We start from the raw sequence: 21,829 nt of genomic DNA, 5'->3' as shown, positions 1-21,829 counted from the left end.
ATAACAAAGAAAAGTGATCCTCGCCCAGATAACAATGTTTATATTTACATGATGTTTGTTTTCAATATATATATTTACCAGATAGGCTGTGAAAAGGAATAGCCTTATACTTTTCTTAGGGGCCAGCGTGATAGTATAATGGATAGGGTGCTTGCCTTGCATATGGCGAACCCAGGTTCAATTCCTGGAATCCCATATGGCCCATATTATTCCAAGCACCACCAGGAGTAACTTCTGAGTGCAGAGCTAGGAGTAACTCCTGGTGTGAACCCCCTAAACAAAAAAGTATCCATAAGGAGCACTTGATGAGGCTCAAAAAACAAAAATAAACACTGTCATTTAGCTTTCTGAAATGATATTCTTAGAAGAAAAGGCTCTGTTTCTTAAAAAGAAATATCAGAACCATTAAATCTAATGATTTCTAAAGTCTACTCTAGCTTGACATTCAGGGGCTATGTTTGACTCACTGAAAACTATAACAGTTTTAGATCATAGGTAAAACCACAATAAATGTATCAATATTCATAGAAGTATGGCTGCTACCTCTGGAATCAAGTTTCCTCCCCTCTGTAAATTCATGAGTAGCTAAGCAATGCCCAGGAATTCCAAATCCAAACTAAGGCATAGGTCAAAAGAGAATCTTTCATTAAATCAAAAGGTATACAGGACTACTACAACTATGTATATTTCTCCTGGTCTTTCTGGAGTTTACCAGGGTCTGGCCAAGAGAGTTTTATTTGACAAAAGAAACATATATGAGACATCTACAACAACGTCACCAAGGGATGAGAGTTATATTCTGTGTTTCACATCCAAATTATACTTCTAGAAGAAGGGGAATTAGTGTTTGAAGAATCTCAAGGCTCAGAATCTATTTTTTTTTTCTTTTTGGGTCACTCCTGGCAATGCTCAGGGGCTACTCCTGACTCTGCTCTCAGGAATATCTCTGATGCTCAGGGAAGCATATGGGGTGCCAGGAATCAAACCTGGGTCACAATGTGCAAAACAAACACCCACCCATTGTACTATTGCTCCAGCCAAGGCTCAGAATCTTATGAAATTATGAGGATACTAAAGGATTATCACCTCAGTTCAGACTCTATGCTGAGTTGCAGACCAGAACAGTGGTATTCAAGTTGCATTAGAATGGATTCCTTGACTACCAATTACAATGGCACAGGGCAACTCTGCTTGTATCAGTTTTAAATATTAGAGACCAACTTTTTTTTCTAAATGAAAGTAAATGAACAGACATAGTGTAGGGGTTAAGGCAACTGCCTGCCCGCAGTCAGCACCAGTCTGACCTCCTGCACCACAGATCTAAGAGTAAGCCTTGAGCAATGCCAGGTAAGCCTCAAACCCTCAGTTCCTTCCCTCCCAAAATAGAAATTACAGTCTATTTTTAAAATAGCTGACAACAATACTTAAGGGACTATCGATTCCATAAAAGCCCCATATAGAACAAATCAGAATCCAATTAAAAATTGGCAGTCCTTTATAAAAGCTTAGCTTTCAAGTCACAACAAAAACCTATTTTATTTATTTTTGGCTTTGGGGGTCATACCCAGCAGTGCTCAGAGGTCACATATGACAGGGTTTAGGAGACCATTAGGGGTACTGGGGATTGAATCCATATTAGCCAAGATGCAAGGCGAGCCTCTATCCACTGTACTATTGTTTTGACTCCAAGAAACCTATTTTGGTAAGAAGAATAGCTAGGACAGAAAATTTAGCCAGAAGGAAGTGGGGAAGGTGGCAGCAATACTAAGCAGAAAAAAAATACCAATTAAAAAATTATTGTGAAATATACACAAATAAGATAAATACCATATAACTTAATAGAACTTTTTTAGTATCTTTGAAGGAACCATACGTGCTCCTCCTCAGAAACAACCAGTAGGCTAAATTTTGTGTTAATTCTTCTTTCATTTTTCTTTGTATTTAATCACAAACGTAAGTTTTATTTCTTACTGCTTTTTGGAGTGAGTTTTTGGGACAGACTTGGCAGTGTTCAGAGACTGTTAAGAGACCATATTGGTGCTACGGATTGAACCAGGGTCAGCTGCATGCAATGCAAGTGCCTTAACTCCTATACAATCTCTCTCCTTTTTCCTGCTTTTCAACTTGATAAAAATGTAAACATTTTATATGGAGCCTTCTATAAGCTGTTTTTTTCCAGTCAACATTTTATTTTTGAGATGCATCCTTTTGTTCACACATAAAACTTGGTTTCTCCATTTTTAATGTTGTATGGTAATCCTTTGAAGTAAGAGTAGACCAGCATTCAACCAGCTATTTTACTTCATATATTCATATGTTTCCTGGATTTCTTGTTTGTTTTTGCTATTATAAACAACGCAGCCACAAAACAGGCATATATAATGTTTAAAACGCATGTGTAACACTTTCTGTAGAGCATATTACTTTGAAGGGAGCCACACCTAATAATGTGGTGGTGCCAAGGACTGAGCCCAGGGCTCCTATAAGCAAAACACTATTCCAGTCCTTGAAGCCATCTCACCTGCCCTGGAGCATATTACTGATGAGTGAAATAGCTAGATCAAAGAACAACTACATAACAAAGAATATTAGATATTTGCAAACCATTTTCCAAAATGGTTATGCCAATTTATACTTCCATTTACAGAAGGAACAGAAAACGGTGTGACTTCTGTATAGCTTGAGGGCCCCACCTGAAGGTGTTTGGGAGCTATTCCTGCCCGTGCTTGGGGGACCATGCAGTGTTGGGGACTGAGCCTGGGGTTCCAGCAGAGAAAGCAAGTGCTCCAACCCTTTGAACAATCTCTGTGGTCCTGATGTGACTATTTAATGCTTGCCAATCTCACCACAGTATGGTACACATTTCTCAAAAAAAGTAATGAGACTGAGCATGATTTGTGCTGTTTCTAATGTGAGTTTTCTTTTCATAGTCTTTGGACATTTTTCTATTAAGTGCCTTTTGATTTGTAGAGTAAGTATTACAGAAATTAATCCTTTGTTGTTTGTATGTTTTGGAAATAGTGTCTCCTAAGTAGGGGCTTGTATTTCAATCTCATGGTATCTATTTTGGGGGGTGGGAGGAGGCAGCAGCGCTCAGGGGTTACTCCTAGCTCAGGAATCTCTCCTGGTAGGCTCAGTGGACTACATGGGATGCTGGGAATCGAACCCAATTTGGGCGTGTGCAAGCAAGCACCTTACTTGCTGTACTATCACTCTGGCCCCACATTATGGTATCTTACACTAGTTTTTAAGTTAGGTCAAGTTAACCTTTTCCTTTTTAGTTTGTATTCGCATGTCTTGTATGATAAAATCTTCTCTACTTGATGTCACAGGATTTTCTAAAATTTTAGTAGTTTTGCCTCCTTAGTACAAGTTAAATTCCATGATTCATCAGGAGTTTGTGTGTGGACAGTTTCATATATGGACCCAATTTTTTCACTTAGTTTTACAAATGGATAATCCACGGTTCCAGTAACATTTTTTGGAAAGTTTATTTTTTCCTCAATATCAACAATACTGGCTGTATCTGAAATAATGTATTCATATAAGTTGGATCTGAGTTATTGTGTTCCACTGACCTTTTAATCTGTGCCTATGTAAATATTACACTCTTTATTAATATAGCTCTATATTAATTTGGGAGGGGTGGTACAGCCTATTCTCTGTGGCACTCGGGGATCGATGCTCAGGGGTCATTCCAGCTGTATGCTGAAGGGTCATTCCTGACAGTGCTTTGGGGAACCTTACATGGTGTTGGTTATCAAAGCATGTCAGCGACATTCGAGAAAAGTATCTCCACCCCTGTACTATCTCTCCAGACCCTTTATATTAAGTTTTTTTTTTTTTGGATGTTTGATGGGGGGGGGGGAAGGAAAGGAGAGGTCACACCCAAGAGTGCTCAGGGATTATTCCTGGCTCTGTGCTTAGGGATCTCTCCTGGTGGTGCTTGAGGGACCATATGAGGTGCAGGGATCTAACTTAAAATAGCTACATGTAAAGCAAGCATCCTACCCATTATACTATGCCTAGCAGAATTTTCACAACATCAATGAGCATAAATTCAGGAAGAATCAACACTTTACAAATATATATGCTTATTTAAGATCATGACTTTTATTTAGATCTACTTTGGTATTACTCCAGTTTATAATTTACTCAAAAAGAGGCTTACAAGGTTGTAGTCGGATTTATCCTTTAGTGTTTTCTGTTTGGAGCTATTCGCGGTGGTGCTTGCAACCATGTGGTGCTAGGGATGAATCCAGGCCTCTTGCATTCAAAGCATGTGCTCAGTCCACTAAGCTATCTTTCTAGCCCTGGGGTTATTATTTGAAATGGCATATTTTTCTAAATTGCTTTTTCTAAATGACTATCCTACTATCAAGAAATAACCACAAGCTGTATATTGACTTTGTATCCAGCTACATTGCTATGACTTTAACAATTTTAATTAGAAACATGTGAATTCTTTGAGACTTTCAGGTGGATATCATATAATAATACTGGCAGATTTTTTTTCCTTTCTAGTTTAATTTTTTTTTCTTTTCTTTACTGTATTGGCTAGCATATGTAGTATGATACTAAATAAAAATAATAACAAGCCCTTTTCCTAATGTTAAAGAAAATGCTTCCAAATGTTCTCCCATATATGATGTATCCTATAGATATTTTTGTGAGGACACTTTATGAAATTAATGTTTAATTTCAGGAACCAGAGCAATAGTACAAGGGGTAAAGCACTCATCTTGCATGTCTGACCCAGGTTCGATCCCCAGCATCCCAGATGTCTCCCAAGAATAAATCCTGAGCATCAGCAGGTGTGATCAAAAAACAAATAAACAAAAAGTTGGATTTCATTCGTTTTTTTTTTGCTTTTTGGGTCACACCCAGAAATGCACAGGGGTTACTCCTGGCTCTGCACTCAGGAATTACTCCTGGCAGTGCTCAGGGGACCATATAAGATGCTGGGAATCAAACCCAGGTTGGCCACATTCAAAGCAAACGCTCTACCCGCTGTGCTATTGCTCCAGCCCCCTTGATTTCATTCTTAATTTACATATATTTTGTTAAATGCTTTCCTTCTACATATCCTGATAGGAGAGCCATATATTTTTCCTTTTCCTAATCTATTACTTGAGAAACTTTAATTGGTTATCAGCATTAATCAAATTTACATTAGTGGGATAAAGCCAACTTGGCAATGATGTAGTTTGGCACAATGCTGGATTTGGTTCAAAATATTTGAGGTTTTTTTTCTAGTATTGAGTAGCAGAGCCATCTTATTTTGATTTTCTCTTTTTATTTTTTTAAGGATGCAAAAGGAAACAAATTAGATAAAAGAAAATGTTAGACAATATTTCAAATTCTGTGGTGTTTAACTGCCACCTTGTGGCAAGAAGCATTATCAGCAGTACATTATCTTTAAAATCTTAGCCAGGATGTTTCACATTTAGACTTTTACGCATAGCACAGCGGGTAGGGCATTTGCCTTGCACGTGGCCGACCCGGGTTCGATTCATCCGTCCCTCTTGGAGAGCCTGGCAAGTTACTGAGAGTATCCCGCCCGCACGGCAGAGCCTGGCAAGCTCCCTGTGGCATATTCGATATGCCAAAAACAGTAACAAGTCTCACAATGGAGATGTTACTGGTGCCCGCTTAACGAAATTGATAAACAACGGGAGGACAGTGCTCCAGTGCTACAGATCATTTAGTGAAGCTCTTCAGAGAAAGCCAGGGATAAATTGCACCTAATCGATGAACTAAAAAATCAGCATATCTGAGCCTTTTCCAGAAGCCTATGAGTTCAATCTATGGATTAGATGCTGAGAGGCAAGCTCTTCAGATATACTCACTTTAAGTTTTGTCATGACTCAACCAACTCTTACTATACTAAATCCAGAAAACACCAACAGAGAATACTAATCTCTACTAGAAAGAATATGATCTCAGCCCTTTCCCAGAGCTACTCAGCTCACAATCTCATCAAGCTATGGTTTGGCAGTTCCCCAGCAGTGCTCAGGAGACTTGGGAGCACTGCTTAGTGATGCTCGACTAGCCAGGCCTGCAAGGTCACCCATATCGAGCAATGCTCAGAGGCCTCCAGGACCACATCCTGCAATGCTTGGGAGATCATGTGGTGCTGAGGAGAAGATCAAAATTGAATTGGCCACATGCAAGGGAATGCCTTAACCTCTTTACTCTCTCTCTGATCCCACAAACTTTGTTCTGTTGTTCTCTATTTGGCACTAGTGTTATGAAAGTTTCAGAGTTTTTGTTGTGATTTCTTTTCCTCATACACTGGGACCATTAGCAGTTATACATTGTGGGCCTAGCAGTGCTTAGCGACCACCAGTATTATGTCCTACGACACTCAGAGGGCCATGGTGTACTAAGGATTATCAAGGTCCCACCCATTCCAGACATGTATTGTACCATTTACGCCATATCCCCAGCTCCAATATTTTCCTTTATTAAAGAGGCAGGCAAGAGCTGGAGAGACAGATCAATGTTTTAAGCACATATTTCACATGCAGGATGCCCATGTTCCATTCCTGCTCTGCATGGTCCCCTGAGCACTGCCAGGCACGACTGCTATGGAACAAGCCAAGTGCAGCTGTGACACCTCTGACTGTGGTACCCCACCCCACCCCACCCCCACCCCCCCCAAAAAAAGAAAATGAGAGTGGTGACTGAAGAAAGAGTTGAATAGCAAGTTTCTGTGGCTGGACGGACAGATGCTGCAGTTCACATATGTTGCACAATACCACTCAATACTGAGTCCACGAGAAGAGACTTACCACTCTGAAACTGTGTCTCTACTCTCAGGTACTGCCGCAGCAGGTCCATCACTACAGCCTTCATGTGGCCTCGGATGCCACTTCGGTACCTAGGCAAGCATAAAAAGGCTCAAATAAAAAACTACAACCTGTGATACTATTCAAGAACAGACTATTAAATAATAAATCTACAGCCCAGATTTACTTGGTAAACATTCAACTGAGCTACTTTCCCTCTGAATAGTAGATGGGACAGAAGCAGCCTACAACCAACTAAACAGATTGGTTTACATATCAACTCTGAAAGAAATCTGACTATAAATAAGATTATCTTAAAGAAAAAGAAAGGGCTGGAGAGATGGAACAGTGGGTAGGGTGTTTGCCTTGCACACGGCCAACCCGGGTTCGATTCCCAGCATCCCATTATGGTCCCGAGCACCACCAGGAGTAATTCCTGAGTGCAGAGCCAGGAGTAACCCCTGTGCATCGCCAGGTGTGACCCAAAAAGAAAAAAAAAAAAGAGAGAGAGAGAGAGAGAGAGAAAGAGAGAAAGGGAGAACAAACCAAAAGCCACTTGATAGCCCAAACTGTGCTACGAATCTTTTCTTAATGTTATGTAGAATAAATTCCTCAAAATGAATAACTATCTAGAAAATGTATGAGTATATTGGGGGGGGGGTTGTTTTTATGTTTGGGGGCTATACCTGGAGGTGTTCAGGGAACCATATGAGGTGCCAGAGATTGAACCTGGGTTGGCCTGGTATGCCCCCCCCCCCAAAAAAAAAAAACAGAAACTTTAAAAAGTCTGCTGGAGCCATAGTGATAGTACAGCAAGTAAGGTATTTTCATTGCACACGGCCAACTCCAGTTTGATCCCTGGTATCCTATATGGTCCCCCAAGCATCGCCAGGAGTAAATTCTGAGTGCAGAGCCAGGAGGAACCCCTAAGATCGCCAGGTGTGACCCAAAAAGCCAAAATAAAAATAAAAAGTCTGTGCTTTCATAGTTTGACAGAGAGATACAAAATAGAAAAGAGCCATAAATATTGACTATGAGAGTTAGATCACAATTGTAAATTATTTAGAAGACAAAATATATCCTAAGACGAGACACACAAAAGAATCTCAGAACCAAGCAGCTCACTACAGAGATGCCTCCAGACTTTGCAACAGGCCACTTTCGCTGGGCTACTCCAGATGGGAGCAGGTGCTGTCCTTCTGCCTGCCCCTAGGAATCCCGGTGGTCACCATCTTCCAGAACTCAATGAGAAGCCCAGGTACTTGGGAGGGCCATGATCCAGAGATACACAAAAAAATTTCGAAACAGAGCAGGTCACTGCAGAGATCTCTCCAGACCCTAATTATTAAAATTTTAGAATTCCAGGAGTGCCACATGACATCACATTCTATTCATAAAAAGCAATACAAAATAAATTGTCTAGCATTGCCTTTCTGGCAGGTTTGACTGGGAAAATTTTAAATAATTATGGTGGGACTGGTGTCAAAATATTGAATGTAATCAAAGTAGAGTGAAAGTATTATGGAAATTGTCTGCCACAGAGGCAGGGAGGTTGGGATAGGGGGAATACTGGGAATTTTGGTGGTGGAAAACGTGCACTGGTGAAGGAAATGGTATTTGATCATTGTATGACAGAAACTCAAATATGAAAGCTTTGTAACTGTATCTCACAGTGATTCAATTAAAAAAAATTCCTAAGATTGAAGGTATTTTCTAATTTCAATGAGTCAAATCTGAATTAAATCTCTTCATGACTGCTTAGATGAAAAAAAAAAGGTACTGGGATGGACAGCTGGGAGTTTGGTGTTATATATAATACCTCTGTACCAGTTGGACAATACTCTGAGTATTCATGAAGAAGACTTCCCGTTCAGATTTCCGGTTCAATGTAGCTGCGTGGCTATCTAGAATGTTGGCAATCTAAAGTATCAGAAAGGGGGACAAAATGAAGACAAAAATCAAGAAAGTCTCCTGAAGTATTAACCTACATAAACAACATCACCACTAAGAATCTTAATTATTGCACAATACTTTCTATCCTTCACATGTTGGGAGCAACTGAAATTACCAAGTCACAGTATAGCAGCTTCTGTTAAAAAAAAAAAAAGCAAACAAGTCTGATCTCTTTTCACCATTTCCCAGAAGAACTCCTGACTGTATCACAAAAACTACCATTGTAAACAATATCCTAAAAAACAAGTACCCTTTACAGTCAAGGTTCAATCTTTACTCTCCACTGGTTCAGTTTTACTTCCTATATGTCAATTTGCTTCATATTTATAAAGGGTAAGTATGGTGTAGAGGAGGAAAACAAGTCTCTATAAAATTATAAATGTCTACTTGAAATTCACAGAAATATCTCTAATTAGGGTACAGCCTCATGAACTCTATGGAGCATGTGACCAAAGTATGCCTTTCTTATAACCACACATTTCACATATAGTACTTACATCATGAACTTGTATCATAGGGCAATTTTGTGAAAGCACAATGCTTAAAACTGTAAAGTACAGTATCTCAAGAGGAGAACCCACACAGGAAGGACTCCTACAATGTGAACTCTAGAACTTATAGTCGGAGGAAAACAACAGTAGTATCACTCTATTGATACCTGTTGGCTAGGAAACTGGCAAAGGACTGATGTGATGTTACTAGCATACTGAGCCATTTCTTTCTTGATAGACTTCTCCACGTTGGGAGGAATACGACCAGAGACACTGGTCATGATATCTTGCAACTCTAGGAGAGGCAATGAGGGATCTCTGAGGGTCTTCATCAACCGCTCCACCCAGTCTTTTACCTGAGAAGAAAATGAAGTAGGATACAGATGAAATTACAGAAATGCCCTAAATGAAATGATACATCTAAATTCATTATCACATAGTTCTTTAAAATTTCAATAAAAGCCCATAGCACTACCCTTATTCTCTAGTTTATATCATAAGGAAATGTGAAATCAATGACAGAAACAAAAAGGCCAACATTAAAAACTTCAAAATCCTACACATAAAGGGGAGCAAGTTCCAGGCAAAAGGTTTTCTTTGCCATACTCTGAAACATAATCCCTTATGCAACTTTCAGACTATGATGGAAAACAACTCCCCTATTTGTCTATCCTTTCCCCAATAAAAGTGGTTCATACCCTGTTGCTGAAGAAAGGATCTGGAAGGCAGTATCCATTCATCACATTGACCAGGTTATCCAGGACATAGTGGAACACTCGATGGAGCTTCTCGCCTCGGAGAGCTGTGCTCTGGATCCGTGGCAGACTACCTGTGTGAAGCTCAGCCTGTCAACCCCAAAGAGAGATCAAATTATCCACTACCCCTACTCAGTGTACAAGCCCACTATTTCAACGTGGAGCCATCCTTCAGGACCAAGACAGTTTGCCACCATATATGGCTACAAGGAGAAAAGTCAATGGAGAATAATCTGAGGAAAGTGAGGGATTGTAGAACACTTGCAAAGCCTAAATCCCTCAGTGATCAGCACAGCCAAGTGTGCAAACCTGGGGATTGACCCCCTCCGTGAGCACCTCAGCCACACAAATGGGCACACTCGTGATTGTAACCAAAACAACAATAAAGGGAAGGAGGAGGAGGAGAAGGGAGCAGAAATATTTTTTAAATTAAGAAAAAAAAGAAAAAATGTAAGCAAACCAAGCTATAAATTCATTTGTCCCTTCCAGTTTGCCACTAGCATATAATCTGCTCATGGAAAGCAACATCCAAAGCACTTTCCGATATACCTGCTGGACCTTGCTGGGGTTATCCAACTGCATCTTGGCTATTACACATCCTGGATCAAGAGCTGCTCCAGGCCGCTTGACATAATGAACACAGCCAGACTCTGCAGCTGTTAAGGTCATTACCATCTTCATTACCTGGAGTGAAAAATAAAATAAGAGCTTGACCTCTAGACATAAATGAAGTGATTTAAAGAGGTTTTCCTTTAGCATCTACATATGACTATCCTCAAATAGCACATAAAAACAGGAACCTCCAAAGGACCAGGAGGCAGGCAATAAGAAAAGCTTTTCGTACAAAGTTCCCCAAATTAATAACAGTTATTGACTTTCTATTTAAATTTTGTCGTTAGTTTGTGTTTTTCACTTTATACTTTGAAGTGATAAACTAATGTATCCTCCATATATACATGAATCTAGGGGTTTCCTTTTTCTCCCTAAGATCTCCAGGCCAAACTTAAGGGCCATTCTTTACTTCTTCATCTCTTATCTATCAATAAATTATAATTCAACTCCCTTACCCCCAACAGATTTCCCTATGTGACATAAACTTCCAATAATGTCACTGAAAAAAATTATCTCTAGTGCCTGAATTTCATCATATATATGACTGTCCTTTACTCCACAGCCTTTAGAATAGTCTAAACTTCGTAGTATTTCTTAAAAGATTCTTCATGATCTCAAATTATGATTATTTTAATTTTAGAGACCAGAGAGATAGTACAGAAGGTAAGGCACTTGCCTTGCATGCTGATGACCCAGATTCAATCCCTGACATACCACATGTTCCACAAGCTACCAGGATGACTCTGAATACAGAGCCACGGGAAAGCCAGTGCGAACCAAAATTAAAAAATAAAATAGGGCTGGAGCGATAGCACAGCGGGTAGGGCGTTTGCCTTGCACGTGGCCTATCCGGGTTCGATTCCCAGCATCCCATATGGTGCCCCGAGCATCGCCAGGAGTAACTCCTGAGTGCAGAGCCAGGAGTAATCCCTGTGCATCGCTGGGTGTGACCCAAAAAGCAAAAAGAAAAAAAGAATTGTTCATCTATTCCCCTGTCTCCAGGGTAGTCTAAACTTCATAGTATGTCTTAAAAAGATCTTCAATGATCTTAAATTCTGATTATTTATTTTTCATCATTGCTTATCATTTATTAAGTACAAACCGTCCTGAAATATTCTTGTTTCTGCGCCTTTACTTAGGATGTTTCTTTGACTTTTAGTGTTCTTCCCCAACCTCCTTTCCCAAGTGTTCTACTACTATCAAATATTCCCCCTTTCAGTAAGTCTTTCCTTACTACTTACCCATGTCCACCTAATTTCACTGAAATGGGTTTAATGGCTTCCTGCACTCTATGCTTGTCTTTAAATTTATATTCTCTTAACTGTTTCAGGGCTGGAGTGATAGCACAGCGGGTAGGGCATTGGCCTTGCATGTGGCCAACACGGCCGACCCGCATTCGATTCCTCTACCCGTCTCAGAGAGTCCGGCAAGCTACCCAGAGTATCTCGCCCGCACGGCAAAGCCTTGCAAGCTCCCCATGACGTATTCGATATACCAAACAAAGTAACAAGTCTCATGATGTTACTGGGCCCGCTCGAGCAAATTGATGAACAACGGGAGGACAGTGACAGTGATATCTGTTTCAAGGTTCCACTACCCCTACCATAATTTTTCCATTTAACCAGCAGTTGATACAACACCTAACTTGCAATATGTTCTGTACATACTATTATATATAATACAGTACTATTATTTTTATAACTACAAATTTATCAAAGAAAAACTGTATGCTCTGCATTTGTCTTAAAATCTTAGGGTTCCTACCTTTGATCAAACAACAATTACCCTATTTCCTTTGTTACTCTTCAGCCCGAGTCCATCCCAGCCACCCCTCTTCCTACCTTCCCTCCCATGACCTGAAAGTCCATACAAGACTCTAACCTCAATCTCCGCATAGCACTGGCCAGCAAATACATGGCCCCCATCTTCCACGATATACTGGATTAACTTCCCAGCAGAAGGTGAGCGCATCACTGAAGGGTCATTTTCCTTTTCAAACACACAGGTTTTATTGCCAATTGTAATTCGATATCTAGGAGATAATAGGAACAGCTAAGTCAATAAAGCACTAAAATTGAAAGAATGGTCAAATAATGCTCAACTTTAAATAAAACAAAGCATGATGAACTTATGCTACATGAAAAGAGATAGTCACTATATCTGTATATGCCAAACAGAGACTCAGGAACAAATCTTGGAACCCAGCCGATTTTGGCAGAAATTCCTCCAGATTTAATTGTTAAAATTTCGAATTCCAAAATTACGAGGCCACCCACAAGAATAAAAGCAACTGGTGCTGGCGCGGATGTGGCGAGAAAGGGACACTCCTTCACTGTTGGTGGGAATGCCGACTGATTCAGCCCTTTTGGAAAACAGTATGGACGATTCTCAAAAAAATTAGAAATTGAGCTCCCATTTGATCCAGCAATACCACTCCTGGGAATATATCCCACAGAGAAAAAAAGGATAGTCGAAGTGACATCTGCAATTGTTTGTTCATTGCAGGACTCTTTACAATAGCCAGAATCTGGAAAAAACCTGAGTGCCCGAGAACAGATGATTGGTTAAAGAAATTTTGGTACATTTACACAATGAAGTACTACGTAGCTGTTAGAAAAGACAAAGTCACGAAATTTACATACAAGTGGTACTACATGGAAAGTATCACGTTAAGCGAAATGACTCAGAAAGAAAGGGATAGACATAGAAAGATTGCATTCATCTGGGGAACATAAAGTAACAAAATAGGAGACTAACACCCAAGGATGGCCAAGATTAGTACCAGGAATTTTACTCCATGGCTTGGAAGCCAACCACACATGCTAAGGGAAAAGGGAGCTCAGATAGAGAAGGGAACACCAAATAAAGGTGTTGGGAGGACCTTCCCAGGATGGGAGAAGCATGCTGAAAGTAGACTATAGACCAAACATGATTGTCACCCATTGCCTCTTTTGCAAACCACAACACCCAATAAGAGAGAGAGAGAACAAAAGGGAATGCCCTGCCACAGAGGCAGGCTGGGATGGGGGGAACAGGGGTGGGAGGGATACTGGGATCAGTGGTGGTGGAAAATGGGCACTGGTGGAGGGATGGGTACTCGAACATTGTATAATTGAAACCCAAGCACAAAAATTTGTAAGTCTGTAACAGTACCTCATGATGTCTCACTAAAAAAACAAAAAAAAGAAAGAAATTCCTCTCTCTAAAATTTTGTTATCATTCCTGCCATTTCCACTGCTCTTTATATTTCATGATAAATCTTTGAGTGGAAACTGACAATGTAATTTTATATATTGTACATAGTGATACATAAAAAATAATTAACAAAACAAACAAACAAACAAACAAAACCAAAATTGTGAGGCCACTACTGCGGCCACACGACATCATGTTATTCATAACTAGCAATAGAAAACAAATTGTCTACTGCTGCCTTTGCAGCAGATCTGAGTGTTGGGGTAAAATCCCAAATAATAATGGTGGTTCTGGTGTCGAAATACTGAATGTAATCAAAGAAGAGAGAGAGTAAATGTGGAAATCATCTGCCCCACAGGTAGGGGGAGGGAGTGGGAGGGGGGATATAGTGGGGTTTTTGGTGGTGGAAAATGGCACTGGTGAAGGGACGGGTTCATTGTATGACCAAGACTTAAACCCGAAAGCTCTGTAACTGCTCTCACGGTGATTCAATAAATAAAATTATAAAAAAGGAAAAAATTATAAAAAATTTAAAAATTATAAAAAAAGTTCACATTTCTTGAACTTTAGGCAGTACTCTAAATACTTTACACTTGACTACCATAACACTGAAAGATTGGTGTTAAACATTCTAACGTTACATATGTTAAAGAAAAAACTATGGATCAGAGAGCTCATACAGGAGGGTGGCACTTGGTCTTGCAGGCAGCAAACCTTAATTCAATCCCCAACACTGCATATAGTCCCCAGAACACAACCAGAGTCCCTCATGAGGTCAGAGCCAAGAGTAGGCCCTGAACACTGCCAAGTATGGCCCAAATACTCAAAAGAAAGAAAGCACAGAAGAGCATCGAAGACTTGTTCTTCCTGTTGTTTTTCTGGTTTGGGGGCTATACCCAGCAGTAATCAACTCCTGGGCTCAGAACTCTAAAGGTCCTTGTGGCAGTGCTTAGTAGATCATATGGTGTAGTGGACTAAACCCATTGGTTCCTGCACATAATAAAAAGTGTCCCAATCTTTTTATCTATAATCCCAGTCCCTGAAAATATTACTTTTATTTACAAACATAATCTTTCAAAATTAAAAAAAGCATATATATATATATATATACACACACACACACATGTAACTTGTATATACATATAAAATTCTGCAAAAATGTCAGAAACTATTAATGGTGATTGCTGATAAAGGAACTTATTTTTCATTACTGACACAGTGGCAGAGGGAAATATTTTCATTGTAATTACATTTTGTACTCTTGAAATTTTTACCTGTATGTAGTATGTTGTTTTTTTCTTAATTTCACAAGGAAAGTTGAAAAATACCTAATCAGAGTAAGTGTAACACAATAACCAGCAAAAGGACTTTCAGCAGCCACTTACCGGTCCACTTCCTCCTTCATGTATGTAGTGTAGCTACTGCCATCGTAGGACAAAAGCAGTCCACCATCACTCAGGCGATGCACATCGACCTCCACGCAGGAGCCATTCATGATCACCACATAGGAGTTGGGGGACTGACGGGTCACCTGTGGGGAATAAAAGCCAGAAGAGGCAAGTCAGGGTGTCATCTCTATGTCGAGGCGCAGTCATCCAGACGCAAGCAAACAGGGTGACCCGAGGGGCTTCCCCTGCTCTGTTTTCTATCTCTCATCTGTATGCTGCATTTGCGAAGATAGGAATAACTGAAACACTTTCACAGAAGCATCATGCAGTTTCTCTCACACCCATCCAAAACCACGCCTCCCCACTCCCCTTCTCTTGCCCTTAGGCACACAAGCTAACAAACCTGGGGTTTAGCATACCTTAAGTACATATTTGACTCCCTCATAGATAAGTTCAACATCCACTGTATTCAGAAGTGTGTGAGCAGGAAGGACTTGACCTCTGGGAAAAACAACAGCATGAGATTTCCAAAAAGTTTAAGATTTTGCAAAAGAACCAATAGCAAGTACAACTCAAAGACTATTGATTATAATGTATCCTAGGATATCACAATGGACTGATACACAAGTTATGAGAAACAAATTGTGGAATATATTGCAGTCATTAAAAAAGAAGGATTAAGGGGAGCCAAGGCTTGTTTGTCTACTTTCCAAGCAGACGTTGAAAGTTCTATCCCTTGTACAGGCTCCATATGCACAAAGGGTGATCCAGTGGCACTGTCATTTAGGATCCCCGGCACCAAAACATCACAATTAAAGTGTTAACTTCCAGCAAGAAATGCAACTAAAATGTGTACAAGCACCACAACTTGGGAGTGCTACCTCTGATGAGAATGTGTGGAAACGTTAGACCAAGTGTGCAAGCCACAGAGAGCATCATAACCAAATGAATGCAACCCCTGATCACCACAAAAGGGAATAATTTTATTTTGTTTTGTTTTTGGGGCCACATCTGACAGTGCTCAGGGGCTGATGACTGGCTCTCTTTGGGGCTCGTGGACCACATGGGGTGCCAGACTGGCTGCATACAAGGAAGCACTGTACTGCTGGACAATTGCTCAAACTCCACATGGAACATTTTAAATGAATATAAAATCCTTTTTGTAATAATCTGAAACACTCTCAATTACACTGTTCAGTGAAAATAGGGAAAGAAATCATATCAAACACTTATGACATACTACCATTTGAGTTTTTAAAACATAAACTATGTGGGACTAGAGTGATAGTACAGCAGGTAGTACACCTGCCTTATATATGGCTCACCTGGATACAAACCCCAGCATCCCATATGGTCCCTTCCAGAAGTGATCCCAGAGTACACAGCCAGAAGTTAGCCCTGAGCATTGCCGAATGTCACTATCACTGTCACTGTCACCCCACTGTTCATCGATTTGCTCGAGTGGGCCCAGTAATGTCTCCATTGAAGACTTTGTTGTTACTGTGTTTGGCATATCTGAATACATCACGGGTAGCTTGCCAGGCTCTGCCGTGCAGGCGAGATACTCTCGGTAGCTTGCCGGGCTCTCCGAGAGGGGCAGAGGAATCGAACTCAGGTCGGCCATGTTGGCTGCGTGCAAGACAAAGGCCCTACCGCTGTGCTATCGCTCCAGCCCGCAATGCCGAATGTAATACCCAATAAAACAAAAAGTCACAGTCACGGTCACGGTCCTCCCGTTGTTCATCGATTTCCTCGAGTGGGCCCAGTAAGGTCTCCATCGTGAGACTTGTTGTTACTGTGTTTGGCATATTGAATACGTCACAGGTAGCTTGCCAGGCTTTGCCGTGTGGGCGAGATACTCTCGGTAGCTTGCCGGGCTCTCCGAGAGGGGTGGAGGAATTGAACCTGGCTCGGCCGGGCAAGCTGCGCACAAGGCAAACACCCTCATTTCTTAAAAAAAAAAAAATAAAGGGTGTGAAGGGGAAAATATTACACTTATATACTTACTGAGATTACAAAATGTCTGTAAAGCTGAAGAACAAACTGGTAAAAATGCGCCAACTATGGGGAAGAATATGGTGTGGCTAGGAATGGGGATAAAAGGGTTTTATGACATACCTTTTTTGTGTCTTTCAAAGTTTGAATTATGTGAGTATATCATCTATTTTTAAAAATAAATCAAGCCTATATATATATATATATATATATATATATATATATAATGAGAGCAATATCCAAGGTCAAGGTAAAAAGGACCAGGAGAACAGGTCAACTGTTGGAAGCTTGCCACAGTGTGTGTGGGATGAAGGACACAGGTAAAGGGGTATATCAGATAACCTTTCATTATCTGTGTATCTCTCTCTCTCTAGATAGACAGATACATATATAAAGAGGAGAAAAGTGCCTGCCACAGTGACAGGCAGTAGGTGGGGGTGGTGGGGAGGAAGCATAGGTGGTGAGCAATAGTACACTGGTGAAGGGATGAGTGTTGGAACATTATATGACTAAAACCCAATAATAAATAACTTTGCAAATGTGTATATCCACTCTGATTCAATTTAAAAAAACAGTAAGTGGAAAATAAATAAACAGAATCAAGCCTTAGTACAATCAACTCGCACTACTTCTACTGGGACTCCAACAAGGTTTTAAAACAAACTTTTATTTAGAGTCTTTACTGTTAGTAAGGGAAACATTACTGGAAAGACTTGATAATAATAGAGTGACAAGTTAATAATAACTGGCTGGCTGGGCAGAGATTTATATGTTATCTGCACTATCCTTATATCTCTATGTAAGTGTGAAATTATTTCAAATACAAGTTTTTTAAATCAAAGGCAGGAGAAACTTGTCAAGGCAATTACACACCCGGCACATTTCTGCATCAGTAGGAATACCATCCAACCCAGTTACAGACTGCATGCTGGAGAACAGAAACAGGTAAGACAGAACTGGTAGAAAGGGACCAAAGTGTATATGGAGCTGAAAGTCGCAGTGAGGGATTTAGGTCTAATACAAAAGGAAAATGAGAGCTGCTAAAGGTTTTAGTGCATGAGTGCAACATAGTGAAAGATTCTTATCATAAGACTAGAAAAAAAATGAAATCGCAGTTCAATTTAAAAAATTTTTTTTTCTTTTCTTCTTTTCAGACATCTTGAAAGGGAACTAAACTGGTATAAGTCTAACAACACAGACGGAAATAAAGACCTTGTGATTAAAGTGCTTTCGAATGTTTAGCCTCAGAGCTCATTCTGGGACTCAAAGACAGAGCTTAGGCTCCAGGACCAGTGTCAGAAATTAGCTCAGTCCCACAGAGTATTATTTAATGGCTCATGAGGTCACCTTGAATGACAGTCCCAATTATTAATTCCTGGAAGGTGCTGCCAGTAACATATAAAATATTCAGAGTTCAATGTGTAGAGAAAAATCCCAATTTTCATCCCTAAGTTATGGGGAGAGTTGATGTTTGTATAGGCAGAGTATTTACTTGTTTTAGATTCCAGTTCTCTTTTTTCCTTTTTCTTTTTAGAAAAAAAGCAATCTACTCTGTGACGTAAGCTATTTGTAGTGAGAATCCAACATAATTTGCCCTAAATTCCTTATTTTGCCCTACATATCCTCTCTAACCTGCACCCATAGTCAATAAATAACAGGTGCCAATAAGCTGCCAAGAACAGAGAGAAGAATAAAAGGATCTCTGAACTTCAGTTCCATCTGTGTGCAAAGCTTACCTTTCTAAGGAATGAAGGAAGTTAGAGATGCTGTTCCGCAGGCTCACATCGGCCACATGGAGAGCCCCACAGACAACTCCCAACATCGTGTCAGGTCGCTCTGCCTGCAAGAAGAACAAGACAATAGCAAACTGAAAACAGAGATACTGTGTGCCAGAGTTCCTCCATTTCTTTTGCTCCTCTTTTTGTTTTGGAACCACACCTAGTGGTGCTTGGCTCTATACTGGGGCTTGCTCCTGGCAGCGCTCAGTGGAGGGAGCCCAATATACTCCGGTAGTGGATATAGTGCAACAGCACCAGAGCCTTGACCATGAATATAAATACAACTGCACAATATTACAATTAAAAAACACTGATTGAAAAAGATAAATATCAGTTTGGATATCAGGCTGAAATCAGGAGGAAAAATAAAAGATCAGCTCAAAGACAATATATTTGTCAGACATACACTAAAATGAATGAAGATTCAGTTATTGAAAATCTCAAAGAAAAGTGACACATAATCAAAATTTGAACCTTCATATAATTCAAATAGACCAAATAATTGTGGCGAGACCTTGGGTAAGGGCCTGAGAGACAGCTCAAAGGCTAGTGCACACACTTCATATCCAGGAGGCCCAGGTTCGATCCCCATCATGGGACGGTCCTACAGGCACCACAGGTAGCAACCCTCAAGTGCCACAGAGGTTTAGCCCAAAGGCAAAAAACCAAAATAATCTTAGCTAATTCAGAAAAGCCTGGCTATTCTGGAGCAAGGAGTAACTTAGCTTATTTAAATGAGACTCCCTTTGAGCTGGGGAAATGACTCAAAGGACAGGCATGCATGCTTTGTATGCAGGAGTCCTAGGTTAGATCCCTAGAACCAGACAGTCTCATACCACTGGGAGCAACCTTTAAGCACCACTTCAGGAGTATTCCCTGAGCACTGTAGGGCAGGACCCCCAAAAAACCACTAAATAAGTAGAAACTCCTCTTCTTAGCATTTATTAGAGATAAAAATTTGTGACTTTGACCAAATTTAACAAATGATGAAAGACAGAGTATTTTAATTCCTGTATGTCATTTTTTCAAACATAAACCAAGAAGCAATGTTAGGACATAAAATATAAGTCTGTAACAATGGGTACAAGAATTCTTTTTTTATTTTTATTAGTAAAACACCATGAGGTACAGTTGTAGACTTACAAATTTTTGTGCTTGGGTTTCAATTATACAGTGTTCGAGTACCCATCCCTCCACCAGTGCCCATTTTCCACCACCACTGATCCCAGTATCCCTCCCACCCCTGCTCCCCCCATCCCAGCCTGCCTCTGTGGCAGGGCATTCCCGTTTGTTCTCTCTCTCCGGGTACAAGAATTCTTAGATGCTAAAATTATAATGACTCATAAATTTATCTAGTGACATGAACTGATCACAACATAAGACCATAAATATCCCAGACAAGAGCAATAATACAGGGATTAAGACACCTGACGGTTTACATCACATGGAGTCACCATCAGGTATGACCACAAAAAAAACAAAGCCAAAAAACAGTCTCAGAAACTGTTTTTACAAACGGAGAAATACACACCTGTACTTTTTCAGCTATCAGTCTGTCCAGCCAGCCAGTGTCAATTCTATTCAACTGAAAGCTTTCTGTCTCTAACAATTTGATCAGGTATTCAACTGTCGTTCGAAAATCACCCCTAATTGACAGTTCCTTCAACGCCACCACCATGTTTCTGGGAGAAGAATGGAAACAGATCTGTTTCAGCAAAAACTGTTTGAGTGTTTCACAATCATTTTAAAGAATCATTCCCATCCTTTGAAGTCTCAGGAGGGAGAAGAGACACATAGTTCCAAGAAAAAAAGAGGATGTGAGTGTAAGTGTGCTCATTCTCATCCCTTCCAGAGAGAAGAACTCACAAGAGCTCAATAAGGCTGACTGGTATTACCGTAAGAGCAGCAGCAAACCACTTATGTACAAAGTACAAACCAAATAATGTGCAAACCAACCTTAGCTTTCACTTACGAGATTTCCACCATCCCATTTCTTTATTGCTGATTAACTAGAATTAGTCCACAGTTCTTCATTCTCTAAAATCTACTAAACACTTAGATGGTCAGAGACATACTACAGGAGATAAGGCACTTGCCTTGCATTCATCTAATCTTAGTTTACTTCTGAGGACTCTTATAGTCCCCTGACAATTGCTGGAAGTAACTCCTGAGCATAGAGGAAAGGATTAACCCCTGAACACTGCTAGCTGTTACTCAAAACCTTCCCTCCCAACAAATAAATACATTCAATAAAATAATCTTAGGCATACTATTCAAACAATTCTGACAGATGCTACTACTTTAAAGGTTTCTATACAATGAGGCCACTAGATGGGTATAGTCAGTATTAGCCTAACACTATATGTATAGGCATGTGAATGTTTTGGTTTGGGGGATACACTCCCAGCAGTGCTTGGGCTGAATGTTTGAGGATGAATAGAGACAGGGATCAAACCCAGTCACTTACCTTGACCACTTGAGTCACACCCCCAATATCAGAGAGCGTTTTTTTCTTTGTTTTGAGGCCACACCTAGTAGAACTTTAGAATAAAAGTATCTTCCTAAGGTCTCATAAAGATTATGGAATCTGACATGAGATTAAAGCATAGCTGGGGGTGGGGGGTAAGTAACAGTATATCGGGTAAGGCACTCCTTGCACATGACTGACTTGGGTTTTATCCCTGGCACCCCATCTGCCTTAGCCCCAAGCCTGCCGAGAATGATCCCTGGGCAGCACAAAGCCAGAGTGTGGCCCCCAATAATAAAAATGAAACAAAAAAGCAAAGCTCAAGAGCCAGGAAAATGGTTTCAAGGCTGGAGCTTTGCATGCTGAAGCCATAGATTAGAAACCTGGCACCATGTGGTCTTTTA

The 21,829-nt window shown here is 40.3% G+C and overlaps 1 protein-coding gene across 8 annotated transcripts in view; it reads right to left on the bottom strand.

Annotated features, from left to right (window-relative positions):
• ACACA (acetyl-CoA carboxylase alpha) overlaps window positions 1–21,829 on the bottom strand; it is a 322,008-nt gene that overhangs the window by 158,606 nt on the left and 141,573 nt on the right. For all 8 annotated transcript variants that reach the window (XM_056128109.1, XM_056128108.1, XM_056128110.1 and 5 more), the window contains 10 exons: window positions 20,490–20,640; window positions 18,917–19,020; window positions 15,605–15,686; window positions 15,183–15,328; window positions 12,484–12,634; window positions 10,540–10,674; window positions 9,934–10,080; window positions 9,403–9,591; window positions 8,611–8,711; window positions 6,795–6,883 (listed from right to left, as the gene is read on the bottom strand). In XM_056128109.1, coding sequence (XP_055984084.1) covers window positions 6,795–6,883; window positions 8,611–8,711; window positions 9,403–9,591; window positions 9,934–10,080; window positions 10,540–10,674; window positions 12,484–12,634; window positions 15,183–15,328; window positions 15,605–15,686; window positions 18,917–19,020; window positions 20,490–20,640 — 1,295 coding nt within the window. The remainder of the gene's footprint in view (window positions 1–6,794; window positions 6,884–8,610; window positions 8,712–9,402; window positions 9,592–9,933; window positions 10,081–10,539; window positions 10,675–12,483; window positions 12,635–15,182; window positions 15,329–15,604; window positions 15,687–18,916; window positions 19,021–20,489; window positions 20,641–21,829) is intronic.

This window comes from Sorex fumeus, unplaced genomic scaffold (assembly GCF_029834395.1).
Source record: "Sorex fumeus unplaced genomic scaffold, SorFum_2.1 ptg000063l, whole genome shotgun sequence".
In the NCBI taxonomy this organism is placed as follows: domain Eukaryota; kingdom Metazoa; phylum Chordata; class Mammalia; order Eulipotyphla; family Soricidae; genus Sorex; species Sorex fumeus.
The sequence above is the reverse complement of the archived record's forward strand: the minus strand, read 5'-3'. Positions and strand labels throughout refer to the sequence as shown.